Source organism: Poromitra crassiceps, assembly GCF_964638095.1.
Source record: "Poromitra crassiceps genome assembly, chromosome: 25".
Classification (NCBI taxonomy): domain Eukaryota; kingdom Metazoa; phylum Chordata; class Actinopteri; order Beryciformes; family Melamphaidae; genus Poromitra; species Poromitra crassiceps.
In genome coordinates this window covers 2056767-2070732 of record NC_139649.1, presented here as the reverse complement: position 1 = coordinate 2070732, position 13966 = coordinate 2056767, and the positions used below count along the sequence as shown (strand labels likewise).

The 13966-nt window shown below is 43.2% G+C and overlaps 1 protein-coding gene across 1 annotated transcript; it reads right to left on the bottom strand.

Moving 5' to 3' along the window:
• Positions 1-2407: 2407 nt before the first annotated feature.
• rpn2 (ribophorin II) lies at positions 2408-13555 on the bottom strand. The gene is made up of 17 exons (XM_083660649.1): positions 13429-13555; positions 12893-13083; positions 12579-12674; positions 11648-11823; positions 11455-11530; positions 11116-11250; positions 10836-11012; positions 10612-10730; positions 10340-10445; positions 9821-9912; positions 9624-9738; positions 9145-9339; positions 8938-9024; positions 8752-8847; positions 8145-8220; positions 6549-6678; positions 2408-3030 (listed from the first exon to the last, which is right to left on the bottom strand). The coding sequence occupies exons 1-17, from the start codon at positions 13439-13441 to the stop codon at positions 3015-3017; spliced, it is 1896 nt and encodes a 631-aa protein (XP_083516775.1). The 5' UTR covers positions 13442-13555; the 3' UTR covers positions 2408-3014.
• Positions 13556-13966: the final 411 nt, after the last annotated feature.

Sequence of the window (13966 nt, the reverse complement as noted above, 5' to 3'; positions counted from 1 at the left end):
AGAATCAAAGAAAATTACCCCTCTGGAATCCTATTAAGGAGATGTATTAACCATTGTGGGGAATTACTTTAAATCCATTATATTCTTTGCTGTGCAGGGAAACACAACAAGTTTCCACTGTAGTCTCAGACTAATTTCAATCATGTAGACTACTTAGCCACCCCCGTCCATTCACATTCATCCCTATTAATTCTGTTATCCACGCCCAGTCTTATTGATCCCTTCATCCAATCACAGTTATCCACGCTCTCCCACGCTATCAATAGCCTCTGCCTGGGTTCAAGCCATATGAAGGGACCTTATTGTAAACTAATCTACCTCTTGTTGTTGTTGTTGTTGTTGTTACTGCAGGAATTCACAGCATTACAGTGAGGAGAGTGTCAGTGAAGGCAGGAGGCTCCATCTCCATTCCTTGTCTCTATAATGCACAGTACATAAACAATGTGAAGTACTTGTGTCAAGGGTTTTTCTTCAACGGCTGCAGTCCTGTGGTCAAAACTAACCTACCAAGTCCTTCAGGAAGATTTTCTATATCTGATAACACCGACCAAAGAATCTTCACTGTGACCATTAATGACCTGGTGCCACAGAACACTGGTTATTTCTGGTGTGCTGTGGAGAGGATTATATTGCCACATGTTAGAAACAAATTCAACCTGGATGTCTCAGCAGGTAAGATCACCTTGTCTGCCTTGCATGTACAGTGGGTGCATTTAGGGGCGGCTTTAGCTCAGGAGGTAGAGCGGGTCGGCCAATGACGCAAGGGTAAAGCGCTTTTTGCTATATAAATGCAGGCCATATGCATTTGTAGGAGCGTAATGGACTTTCCCTTTTGCACCGGTCTGTAGAAATGTAAGATGTTTTTCAGTTTTGCTTTTATTTAAACTTTATACTCATGTTCTTCCTCTATGCCTTTGTTTGTAAGATAAGCCCATTCTCTATGTGGACGAACAGGAGATACTAGGATTTGAAGGAGGGAGCGTGACTGCCAGTTGCCGCCATACTGACTCCTCTGGAGAAATGGCGTGGTGTGGACTGGACGGTGTCTGTGTGGGGCAGTCTGGATATTTAAATGGAACTAATGTGACAATCAATGCGAGTGCCTCTGTCTTCAATGTGACTATGAGTGAACTGAAGATAAGAGAGCAGTGGTTGGTATTTGTGTCGTAAAGGAGCCGTAGATATGCCGGTGCAAATCACTGTTGAACAAAACTCATCAACGACTACAATGAGCCCTACCACAACAAGTAAGAATCAAACCATTTCATATTGCCACATACGATTGCCTATATGATGCATAATTTAAAAAAATCAAGCCATTAAGCGAACACACACAAATGTAACATAAGTCAAATTCCAAAATAGTTCCAAATTCCAATAATCATGGCGTATAGAATCCATCCTTGTCATTTACTTTGGAAATGCCAGACATGCCAGAAAACCTCTAATAAATGCACTCTAGAGCTTAGAGACATTCAGAAAGCTGACAAGTTTTTAAGCATAACTCTGCATAATGTTAGTATCATTCATCCCAATCTTTGTTATTTACAGATTTGAGTTGAGAATGCCGGACGAGAGAAGCTGAATACAGCCGGTGCTCCCAACAACCACTCGACTTTTCAAAACCACTAGTTTGTTTTCTAAATACTCCCCGTCTCCCTCTGATCTCTTATTTGCGGACTAAAATGATATCTTCCAATTAAAGCTGTGAAGAAAAACTACGGTTGAGCTCTTGACCCTGGAGACGATTAAGCAGATGAATTTATGATTGTGCAGTTTTCTTTTCACAAAAATGCTAGCCACTTGATAATCTCACTAGTGAAATATTGAATAACAATGCTTAAGCCCAGTGGTAAGGCAGACATGGGCAAAATACAGCCGCAGGGCAAGAACCGGCCTGTGGACCATCTCATTGCAGCCCGCAACGTCAAAGGGAAAAAAAAAGTGAATGATTAAAATAAGTCTGTAGTACTATTTATCTATTACATTTTGATCATTCTAAAAGTCAGTCTGCCTTGGGTCCATATTTATAACATAATACAATGCTTCATCAGTGACCTATTCAGTGGTGCACATCGGCAAAATGTAGGTTAGTGGTACTGCTTTTAAGTGAATTGTTTTATGTAAGTACGGTAAATATTTTCATTCTAACACAGTAGGGGGGGGGGTGTGGCCCACTCTTGGTGTAAGGGTAAAGATGCACCTCGAGACCTGATGCACTCCTGCTGGTCTAGGATCAGATTCTACTAGAACTCCTGCATCTCCCAAACTTCCGCTTTCCACTGTCTATTGATTGAAAAGGAATACTTAAGTGCTTGACTGTCCCTTCAAAATTTGCTCAGTGGTTTCCTCATCTTACTAAAGAAAATGTGAAGAAACACAAATCATCTTAATTTCTTTATTTCCTCTTTTCATTACAAAAAGATCTCCTTTGGAAGAATTGCCGATAACTTATTTAAACTTTTTTTCTTGGGGAAATCAACTCTTCTTAACAGAGAGGAGAACACCTCTCATCCTCCATATGTGATGCACTGAACAGGCAAACACACGGGCATGGTTAGTAATGATGAATGTGTCAGTGCTACTGTTGATGGTTTAGCCTCAGTGCAAACACGCACGGCTAAACGTCATTACAGGATGAGACGGGTGTTGAGCAACAGGAAAGAGGAATGTACAAAAAAACACAAATCAACTCAAATTCCATCAAGAAAAAGCACAAATAATGATCCTAGCTCACTGATACAACATTGGCATGTCGGACAGTCAGAAAACAAACATCACAGGAAAATGAAGTGCAACGATCGTTGGCTTTACAGCCCTCAGTAGGAGTATCTGTCAGTGAGCGTTTTCTTTTGAGTGGCAAAAAAGGACAAACTGCATTTTTAAATTGTCAATTGGATTCATGAAATACCATGCCATGTTCAACAGTCTGATGTGATCCCCAATGACTCCTTGGAAACAAAAAAGAAAAAAATGAAAGACCTTCCTCCGTGTCTTCTTTAATTTTCTTGTCCTCATTTGCTTGCAATTCTGTAAGAGAGAGAGAGAATATACTTTGAGTTACTTCAACAGGAGAGAATAAGACATTTTATTTTCTATCACCATCACACATACTTAACATCTGATGACAAGGGCTGACTCATGCATTACTGTGTACAGCCTTCCACAACAAAGACGTCACTTGCCAAGAACACAGAGATTCTCATGGTGAATGTTAGCCTGGTAACCAGCCCAAATGAATCCTTCATTAGGGTCTGGACGCTCTGCTATCCGCCACGTATTTTTCAGCCCAAACGGATTGGTATCTGTGTCAATCATCGAACTACTTCGACAATTCTGCGCCAAAGAACTTAAATGGATAAGACCTGAAGCGACTACTTTGTTCCAACGATTATTCCACTGCAGCCCAATGACAGCAGTGTTGTGTGTCTGTTCTCACTTTGTTAAACTCTTTTTTCTGGTCCAGAGCTGGAAGACCGGAAACAGCCGCCATGACAGTCTGCCCGCATTGATAACATTTTTACTTTAGAGCCACAATATTGTTATAAATATCAACAAATAGCCAACATATATCAAAGCTGGTGGGCTTTATGGAAAGAGCGTCACTCGAACTGGTGGACAGTTATATCAAACTGGTCATTCAGTGGCGTTTTACTGCCACATAACAAACATGCTAACAGCTAGCTAGCCTAGCTAGCAGCACTCGGCAATGCGTTATTGCATTATTATCCGTAATGTTAGATTAATTATTTACATGTAATAAGGTCCCACTGCCTACGTCGACCAGCCAATCAGGTGTCCCGGACAGTATGTGTCCTGAATAAACGCAGTGGATGGGCATAGGTCCAGGCCCAGGTGAAGAGTGTGACAACTGCGATTCATACGGGTCTGGAGGATACCAGGCTAGGTGAATGTCTAAGCACTGGACAATGCACATCTTGGCTCATGAACACAAAACATAATTAAACAGTGTGGTACAACCAAAACCATGGGCACTAAGCCTACAATGGAGGGATTAATAATGTGCTGGCACGGCCGTGATGGTAATGGTCATGGTGGGATGAGTGAGAGGCAAACCAGGGGAGGTCAAAGGTCAAATACACGTGAACACTCGGCACTAGAATGAGTGAGCGCCACACAGCCATGCACGCTGCCGGCCATATGGAGATGCACTGGGATGCAGTCCATGAGGATGCCCTTACTTCAGCCTTGAAGCCCGGCCATTTGTTACAAATGAGGCCTTTATCGTAGGCTCCTATACTTTGCCAACCTACTACTTTGCTCTGCGGCAATCCTGAAAGAGGAGTAAAGAGACATTTACAGCAGGGTGTTGAGAGAGGGGTTAAAAAGAGGCACCAACTACAAGAAGAAAGGAAACTAGCTGGGACATGAAAATGACATTTCTGACCATCATTAATTGCAATCTACTAAAAAATATGGTTAAATGGGCTATGGCAAAAATGACAGGAGTCATTGGTTAATCTGGGGTAAAGGTGAGCAATTACAGGCTGACATCTTCAGCCAGCGATACAGGGCACACAATTGTCACTCTAGCCTTTTGAGGGCTCTGCATATTGTTGATGGCTTGAAGAAATTGCCCACTCAGATCATAACCTGGGTAACATTGCCTGGGAAGCACTTCTCTGCTGGTCCCAGTAGGCCTGCACTCTACAGATGAAGGCTACACTCCACTAGCAGAGAGCCTGGCGTTGCCGTCGGCCTCTGGGGAACCTACTGAGGAGCTAGCGGTGCAGAATAGGCCCTTTAAAGAACTACAGAGAGGCCTCAGGGGGACCAGGGGCCTTCTCCATCTGGAAGTGGCCACCAGCCTTTCTTCCTAGTATCAAGGGCTCTCTAGAACAGCGTTTCTCAACTGGTGGGTCGCGGGGCCGTTTTGATTGGGTCACGGACATTAGCCAATTTTTTTTTTTTCTTTTCATATTTCATTTGAGTTAAATTCAGATTATTGAAACTGGATTAGCCTGACCAGTTTTACTTGTTTAACAAGCTGATGCATATGCTCTGCCTGTAATTCAAGAGAAGTCTGCCTTTTCAGTTCATATTTAATTTTAGTTAAATTCAGACTATTGAAACTGGATTAGCATGACCAGGTTAACTTGTTTTATTTTTATTATTATTATTATTATTATTATTATTATTAACTTGTTTAACACATTGAATGCCAGCCATGTTTTCATTCCTGTAGGTAAGTTGTGCCAGGGGTGTTTTTGACGATTCTGGCTCATTTTAGAGACAGCCGAGGATTCTTTTCTGTTAAGAATTCATGAACACCAATCATCTAAAAATAACTAATAGAATGTGTGCTTTCTCTGTCTAAAAGAGTTAGTTTGCAGAGTTAGTAGTTATGTAGATATTAGCCGTTGAGTACAGCATGGTTTCAGCGTCTGGAAATTTATTCAGAGATAAATGGCTTTTTGTGAAACAGTCACTTTAACCATTCATTTTTGGCATCAGTAAGACCGTCAGACATTCTAAACAATAGTTTTGAACAGTAATTTCCTCCATAACAACAGGAAACACCCCTCTCATTCAAACTCCCTCCTCCCTCCTCCCTCCTCCCTCCTCCCTCCTCCCTCCTCCCTCCGCTGTACAGCGGGCGTGTCAGAAGCGCTTTTGCTGCTGCCTGCCTGTGTGCCTGCCTGCCTGCTTGCCTGCGTGCAGACGCTCCTTGTGCGAGTCAAGATGGGCCGGGGAATGCGTGGGCGATGGGCAGATGTTGATTCTGGCCTTTCTGAGGTGTTTCAAAGTGTGTTTCACCTATGATCTATTTTGCAAATCGCTCTCCGCTCTCTGTGTGCTGCTGCCGGTGCGCGGCCGCTCTCAGGCAAGACAAGTCTGTTACTGTAAAATCGCCACGGCATTTCCTTGAACGGCTTGGTCCCGCGGCAGTTTTTTCTTTGATTTCGGTCGTCTGGGGGAGCACTGTCAACACTTAGTGGGTCGGTAAAATAGATTATACACATTATCTTGCTCCAATAGTGATCTCGAAGATGTAAAAGTTGTTGATTGATGTCCCACCGTCAAAAAAAAAAAAATGTTTATGTAAGACGAGTAAACTCGGCTCTGGCACTTAAGCGTTGGATTATGTAAGACGAATTATTTCGGCTATGGCACTTAAGGTGTTAAAAACATATAGGCATGTAATTCAAGATAAGTCTGCCCTTTATTTCATATTTCATACAGTTCAAATAAGACTTTCTGAGCATGACCAGTTTGACTTGTTTAAATTTAAAAACATATAGGCCTGTTCAAGTCTGCCTTATTTCAATAGGTTTTTAGTCCTAGTTGCACTTCTGTTGCACTTTTTTGTTCATTTGAAGTTTATAACAGTGCATGAAGGCATTGTGTATTAAATTAATGCGCTATTTTTTGTGCAATTAATTTGAGTGGTTTAAAAAAAAATCTGAAATTTGGGTCGCGACTTCATGACAAGGAAAATAGTGGGTCCTGAGGCTACACCAGTTGAGAACCACTGCTCTAGAAACCATGTGTTGGCCTGTGTGGCCATGCGCCATCAGGAGGCGTACCTCTTGACTGCTTTCTGGGCCAGCATACGGTTCCCGGCGAGGAAAGTTAGACTGCCGATGATGGCCAGGTACTTCAGAGTCTGGAACATGTTGAGGTGGGTCCAGTAAACATACATCAGGCCCAGCATGGCTGAAACAAAACACCATGAACATGTAAACAAGAACAGCTGCTGAGCAGAGATTGAGCCATAGAATAACAATCAGATCAGATAAAAATATGAATGTGGTGAATAGTGAGACAATCATTTAGAATTGTGCCACGAGGTACACGTTTGTCAATTTAAAAGATAACTTTGCAAGTCAAGTCATGTCAGGAAAGTCACCATTTGTCATAAAACTTTTGCACTACAAGTTATAAATCAGAAAGACTACACAAAACCAGTCGCGTAAGTAACGTCATAACTTTCTCTCCTGCCAGGCCATGCTGTTGTGACGTAAAATAGTATGTGAGACGAGAGATGTAGTTGATTGAGCGGTTTCATACAAAACTAAATGTTAGGTTTCAGTTTTTACGACAAACTGCAACTTTCTTGACATGCAACGTTATCTTTTAGATTGACAAAATGTACATGCAGACTTCATGGCCCAATTCAAACAGGATTTTTTTTTTAAGTATCGTCTCTCGCTGTTCACTACCATTCATCTTTTTTTTCACGGCTGGTTCGTAGCTGGACCAGGAAGTATCTTGAACAATAGTACAAGAATAGAAGATGAAATAGCTGCAAAGCAACAGAGTCATTTCTCTAGTACAGGGGTTGCCAACCTTTTTTGCTTGTGACCCCACATTGACATCACAAAAATTTAGGGACCACAGGTGCGAAACGCCACCCTATTTTAGATGTTACTGTGTAATTACTCGAGTGACATCACTGGTGACATCATCTCCGATGACATCACCAATGATGTCACTGATGGCATGCTCGATTCTGACTTTAATCTGAGAATTCTCACTTTATTTGGGTTTAAAGTCAGAATTTTAACTGTAATCTCAGAATTCTGACTTTAAACTCAGGAAGAATTCTGACATTAAAATCAAATCAGAATGTTGACTTTCCCCTCCAGAATTCTGACTTTAATCTCAGAATTCTAATTTTAATCTCAGAATTCTGACTTTAAAACAAAATTCTGAATTTAAAACAAAATTCTGACTTCAAAATCAGAATTCCGACTTTTTTCCTCAGAATTCTGACTATTCTCAGAATTCTAACTTTATTGACTTAAACTCAGAACTCAAATTAATTTTTCACATGTGGCCCTAATCCTCTTCCGTAGTATTTGGGGGGGGGGGGGGGGGGGGCATTTGTCTTTATTGGACAGGACTCCTGGACACAGGACAGTAGGCAAAGGAAAGGTAAGGGGAGAGAGAGAGCATGACATGCGGCAAAGGACCTCAGGTTGGATTGGAAGCCGCGCACAGGACCGAGCCTCCATGGTACCAGGTGAGCCACCAGGTGAGCCACGCCTCTTCCATAGTTTTAAATGATGTGTGGTGTAAAAAATAAATAAATAAATCAGGCAACCCCATTGGAATTCCATGCGACCCCAAGGTTGGGAACCACTGCTCTAGTGATGCACATTTCAAAGCGTGGGACTAACCTGCATGTCCTACATGGAAGAGAATGGCGCTGGGAGTGAAGCTGAAGTTGGAGATGTTGGCTCCGAGCTTATACCACTACAGAGAAGAGGGAGGGAGAGACAATGATATTTTCCACACTAAAGGGCTGCAAACAAGAGCTGAAAAATGGTTGTCTATGTAATGCACAATGCATGGATCAGAGTCCATTGGAACAATAACTATTACTCAGCACTGCAAATGTCAGGAAGAAAAAATACACGGTGGCATAATTTCAAAATTAAAACAAGTGTTGCAATCATTGAAAGCTGGGGTTGAGTCATTCACACAATGTATCAAGGGTTCCTTCTAAAGAGCTGGGGGGGAAACACGCTTTCCATCCAGCAATAATATCAAAACTCAGTACTCCCTCTCTAGAGATTAAATTAAATGATATTCAATTAAAAAGATGATTAATAACAGCAGTAATTGTAATAGGTTAGTTTTTTATGAGTAGATAGAAAGATTTTGCTAAATGCATTTCCACAGACAGCTTTTTTACCCTTTCAGAGTTTAGCGGCACTGACGACAAAATAAAAACAAGACCTTACACAGAAATATTTCACACAACTTAATTTAAGAAGTTATTACCAGGATGAGCAGCAGCAGGAGGGGGGAAAGCACGAGAGCAGTGAAGGTGTTGGAAACCACCGTGGGAGGCTTCTTCTCTGGCTCCCTGAACAAGTGCTGCAGAGACAGGAGGACACGTAAAAGCTGTGGAACTGCTCACCACTGCTTATTGTTTTTCTGTTGTATGCAGAAAGTCATGCAAATTACCTGTATTTCAGGTTTGGGCACATAAAGGGTCTTCGGCTGAATGGCAGCTGGGGCCTCCTCGTCCAGGAACTTCAGAAGAACATCCGCCTTTCAATACATAACAGATCAACTTTAGAGCTCAATATCAATATCTTATGAGTTGGCCACTAGTTGCAACATCAACGATTATCTCCCCACACCTGCACCAACATGACACCTGGCACTCACCACATTCCACAAGATGGGGTTCTCCAGGGTAGCATCCCCAACGATGAGGTGGAGGGAGTAGGTGCCAGACATCGAGTCAAACTCAGATTTCCTCTCTGCTGTGTCCAACTCAAACTTGTACAGGTTCTTACTGTCTGGTTCAGCCACAAACACAACCTCTTGGCCAGTTTTATGATTGTGCAGCCTGACAAATGTCTGTGAAAAATGGGATAAAACAAGAAGAGTTCTAACTCCTTACTAAGGGACACTAGTTTAGACAAAAGCATACGATTTAAGCAATGTAAAGACATTATTGGAATGGTTACAGTGTAATCATTCCTTAAATCCTCATGTAATCATTACACACAGGGAAGGAAGCTCCAGTTAAGCCACCTAGATTTACAAAATGATGCTGTTAGTCCAACAACATAGCAGCAACAGCACAAACTTGCCAGCTTTTGGCTGCTGATTTGAGTTCATACCGCAACCTGATTACAAACCTGGTGAGGCATAAGCTCTACTCCAGTGTTGACGTCAACCAGCTGGAAGGACATGGCAAAGTTCTGGTGGCTGTCTGCTGTGAAGGGGATCTTAGCTTTGGAGGGATAGTCCACCCTGGGTCATTTCAAAACATGTATTAGTTCATCGTCATGCCACAACTGTCATTAAAAAGAGCTGCATTCATGGAACTTCTAACCTGGTGGTCTTTGTGCCGATGCTCTGGTCCTTATCCACAACAGAGAGGTCCATATGAGTGATGGTCACCTCAGTGGACACCTTCACTTTCAGCTACAGGCAAACAGGGTCAGAGAGTGGGAGAGAACAAAAAGAGAAGTCAAATCAAGTCAAATTCCAAAAAGGAGGAACAATTACCATCACACAGTGGACAATTTTAATAGCTACAAAGCTGAATAGGCTTGACACATGTTAGCCTTGACCAACATAAGTACCCAAAAAGGAGTTAGAACTGAACAACTGAACAAAACAATTATTCTTGAACTCCGAACAGCTTAACCATATGACATCAAGAGGCAGCAGCCAAGACTTTTCACCTCCGACTCAACCGAAATACAATAATTTGAGACACTTTTCTTTGTCCAACCTCTCTGGAAATATTTGACTGCATGCATAAAAATGAGTGACCCACGTGCCAGGACAATTATGCATGATGCATGCAAATTATACATGATGTCTCCAATACAGAGTACAAGCTCACCTCAACGTGATTGGCAACCAGTCGGCTATCCCCCTTCACTGCAACGGTGAACTGGTAATATCCGCTGGCTGGCTGGTTTGACATGAAGTTTAGCTCAAAGATGCCACTGAAAAGCAGAATAAAATAATCGTACACTGTCCATGCTGATGTGCATCAACAAGCCAGGATCTATCCAAGAAATTGCACTTGTATTATAGCACCTGGTGCTTGAAAGATCAAGTCGGGGGGGAAATGTGGGGGCAGCTAAATTAATGTAAAGGGATGATACATACTCATTGAGAGTGAAGGGGGCTTGGCTGAGTATGACGCTCTTGGAGGCCACAGAGTAAGCAGATTCCAGCAGCACGTTGGCCGAGGTCAAAGGTTGAGACAGGACATCAGTAACAAGAAGCTGTAAATCAGAAAGGTAGACACAAACACCATTATTACAACTATTACAACGAAGATTCTAAATGGTGCTATAGACAGTAGCTCTGTGAAGATCTTAGAGGAGTACCTGCAAGGTTGGTTGGCTGTGGGACACTGTGGCTGGACCCTGAGCACTGACAATAACTGGCACATGGAAGCGGTTGCTGGACAGGGCAGCAGCAGCACTCGCCACGCTGAAGGCCTCGGCCAGAGAGTCCCAGGACTTCTTGCTGAAGATAGAGTTCACCAGCTGGATGACCTGGTCCTGTGGGGAGGACATGCATTCCATCATCTCAACATATGAATACACCTGCAGAGAAAGTCATAGGCTGAAATAAAACTACAACTGCCGGCATGAATGACAATACCTCCTTTAGAGGGGGCTCCATATCCACATGATCTGACAGCAAATAGGCAGCAGTCACAAACAGGGCAGTCGCCTCGAGTCCCTCTTCAAACTGGAGGTAGACGCCACCCAGATCATCCAAACGAGCGGTCAGATCCTGAGAGGGGAAAGCAAGGATTCAGTCAAATACAAAAACACATAAATGCCAGACTGCTCAAATTCATAGTGTATAAAATTGTGCATAAATGTAGTCCCATCTTGGCTTGCTCCAGTCCAATGTAAGCATATCTCATGTGTAAAACTGTACTCAGTGCAGTTTGACAGTGACACAGCACCACCTGGTGGATTATATAGAGCTCACCTCAATCTCCTCCAGTATTCCACCAAGTTCGGCCTGCTGGGAGAGGCGGGCTGCTGTGTGCAGAGCCAAGGTGATGCTGTCCAGAGAGATCATAAAATAAATGCCTTGGCAAATTAACCCATGTCCCAGGAGGGAGATGATGTTACTGCATCGCCTAATCACTGTCTGTGAGCACAATCCACTGGGTACTTACGCCATAACGTTGTCCTCCTTGTTGATGCGAGCTGCCAGGGCGCCAACAACTTCCTGGGATGCAAGAGGAAGCCCCAGAGAGCTGAGCGCACTCACAGCCCGGTGGATCTGAGTCATAGTAGAGTCTTCGCTAACTGCCGCCAGAAGAATGTCGCGAGTTTCATTGGACACAGGGATCTTAAGGAGGGAACAGGAACATAACATAAGCTTCTTGAATCATATTTGCACGCAGTCCCAGTGGAAATCAACCGTGTAATCATGACACTGCTAGTGAGAAGCTTGGCCAATTGAACAACACAAAGCATGGGAGACAGTTAGCCCGATAACGTGACGCCACTTACTGTACAGCAGTCGGCGCCACACAGCGTTAGAATCCTCAATAGGTGGGCAAGGCTGTTTAAAAAGCTCTCCTACCCATATCCCACCTCCGATTGCAGATCCGAAGATATGATCGCCAGCCTAGTGAAGCCAGTAAGTTCGCCGGGGAAGTTAAATGATACTGCTGCGTGAAACAACCGTTTAGAATGACATTTCATGACATGTTTTGCTTCCCAGGTGCGCTGGATTTGCGTTGATCACTGACAGCCACATGTGTTGTTTGCTCGCCGCGTGCAAGCGGTGCACCATGATAGTGAGATCAAACACACCCTGCTGTAAATTCAGTGCAGGCTGTGCAAAGACTGCTTCTAAACGGTTGTTTCACGCAGCAGTATCATTTAACCGCCCCGGCGAACTTACTGGCTTCACTAGGCTGGCGATCATATCTTCGGATCTGCAATCGGAGGTCGGATACGGGTAGGAGAGCTTTTTGAACAGCCTTGCCCACCTATTGAGGATTCTAACGCTGTGTGGCGCCGACCGCTGTACAGCAAGTACAGTAAGTGGCGTCACGTTATGGGGCTAGGGAGACAGTAAGTGTTGCTATAGCATACCTCACATCCCGGTAGGGCTTGACTGGCCTCAGAAGCAAAGAAGAGAGAGTCAACACTTGTGGGATCTAGCTGGGCCTTGAGGAACTGGCATGCTTCCTGTAAATACAAAAACACATTTTCTCAGTCACAGACATCGGTGATTGTAATTAATTTCCTGTGTCATAAACACAACTAAACATGATCCTGAATATGTAATAAAAACAAATAAGTGATCTTATTTCTCTATCTATAGAGGAATAAGTATCTCCCTATCAGTATTATAAGCACACATTCAGTCCAGAAATGGACCTCGCAACAATTGGTAATGTCCTTACACTTTGATCAGCAACAGTGGCTCCCAGCTTGGTCAGACCAACAACAGAATAGTATGCAGACTCCAGGTCAGTGAAGGGTTGACTCAGGAGATCCTGAAGTCTGGCCACATCAGGCAGGGAGAGGTGGTGTGTCGGTGTGACAGCCTGGGCTCCAACAAGAGCCAGGCTCAGGAGAACCAACCTTAACAACCCTACGGATACAAGGCGGGGACCAATTAACCTGCCAGCTTGCGAAAATGTGGTTTTAACAATCACCATTTTGACACCGTAAAGTCAAAGCAATTTTACAAAGTACATTCATTGCCTTTTGTCTATATTCATTCATTGAGCTAGCTAACGTCAGCACTCACTCGTCCATTGCAGTCGTTAGCTAACAAGCTAGCTAGCTAACTAGCAGGAAGCAGGACACTGCATGCCCGCGTTACGTTAGCATTTTTCACAACTACTGAACATTGCCATTCGGTATTAGCATCCAGTATAAAACGTAAGTTATAATCAACACAAATATAACATCATGCTCGAAGTAAATGACTTACTACACTGGGCCATGTCTTGCAGTCTAATGCAGCGTCACCAAAAACCGACGACTACTTCCGGTATGTCAGAATCTTGTCAGAATCCGTTTCACATTTCAAAATAAACGCACGAAAGAAAACAATTACAGTATAACATCAAACCACATATTTATAGCTTCATGTCTACGTTTAGAATATATACATATGTGTGTGTGTGTGTGTGTGTGTGTGTGCGTGTTGTACATTAAGTGATGGAAAATGGTATCGCCCCTTATACGGAAGTGAATTATCTGAGGCTGGTAACGCTACCTGACAACAGCAAATCTGGACAGTCCATTCACAATATTTTATTTTCTGCAAACCTTTAAGAAATGATCGACACGGATTTGTTACTTTGACAGATGAACAGCACTGCTACATGCACACACCGATGTTTGCATTACCACACTTGTCGTGCAACAACCGATAACACGAAGGCGCCCTGTGTCCGTTTTTCATTGGTTGTCATTACCAATGCTGCCTTCTCGTGCTCCTCGCAATCTTCTACTTCCCAGACTTG

Bases quoted from the DNA above. Each gene is read 5' to 3' on its own strand.
- rpn2 (XM_083660649.1), bottom strand. The intron at 10,731-10,835 runs GTACTCCTCTAA...TCTGATTTACAG, and splicing joins ACAGCCAACCAACCTTGCAG to CTTCTTGTTACTGATGTCCT. The intron at 9,025-9,144 runs GTGAGTGCCAGG...ATGTATTGAAAG, and splicing joins ACCCCATCTTGTGGAATGTG to GCGGATGTTCTTCTGAAGTT.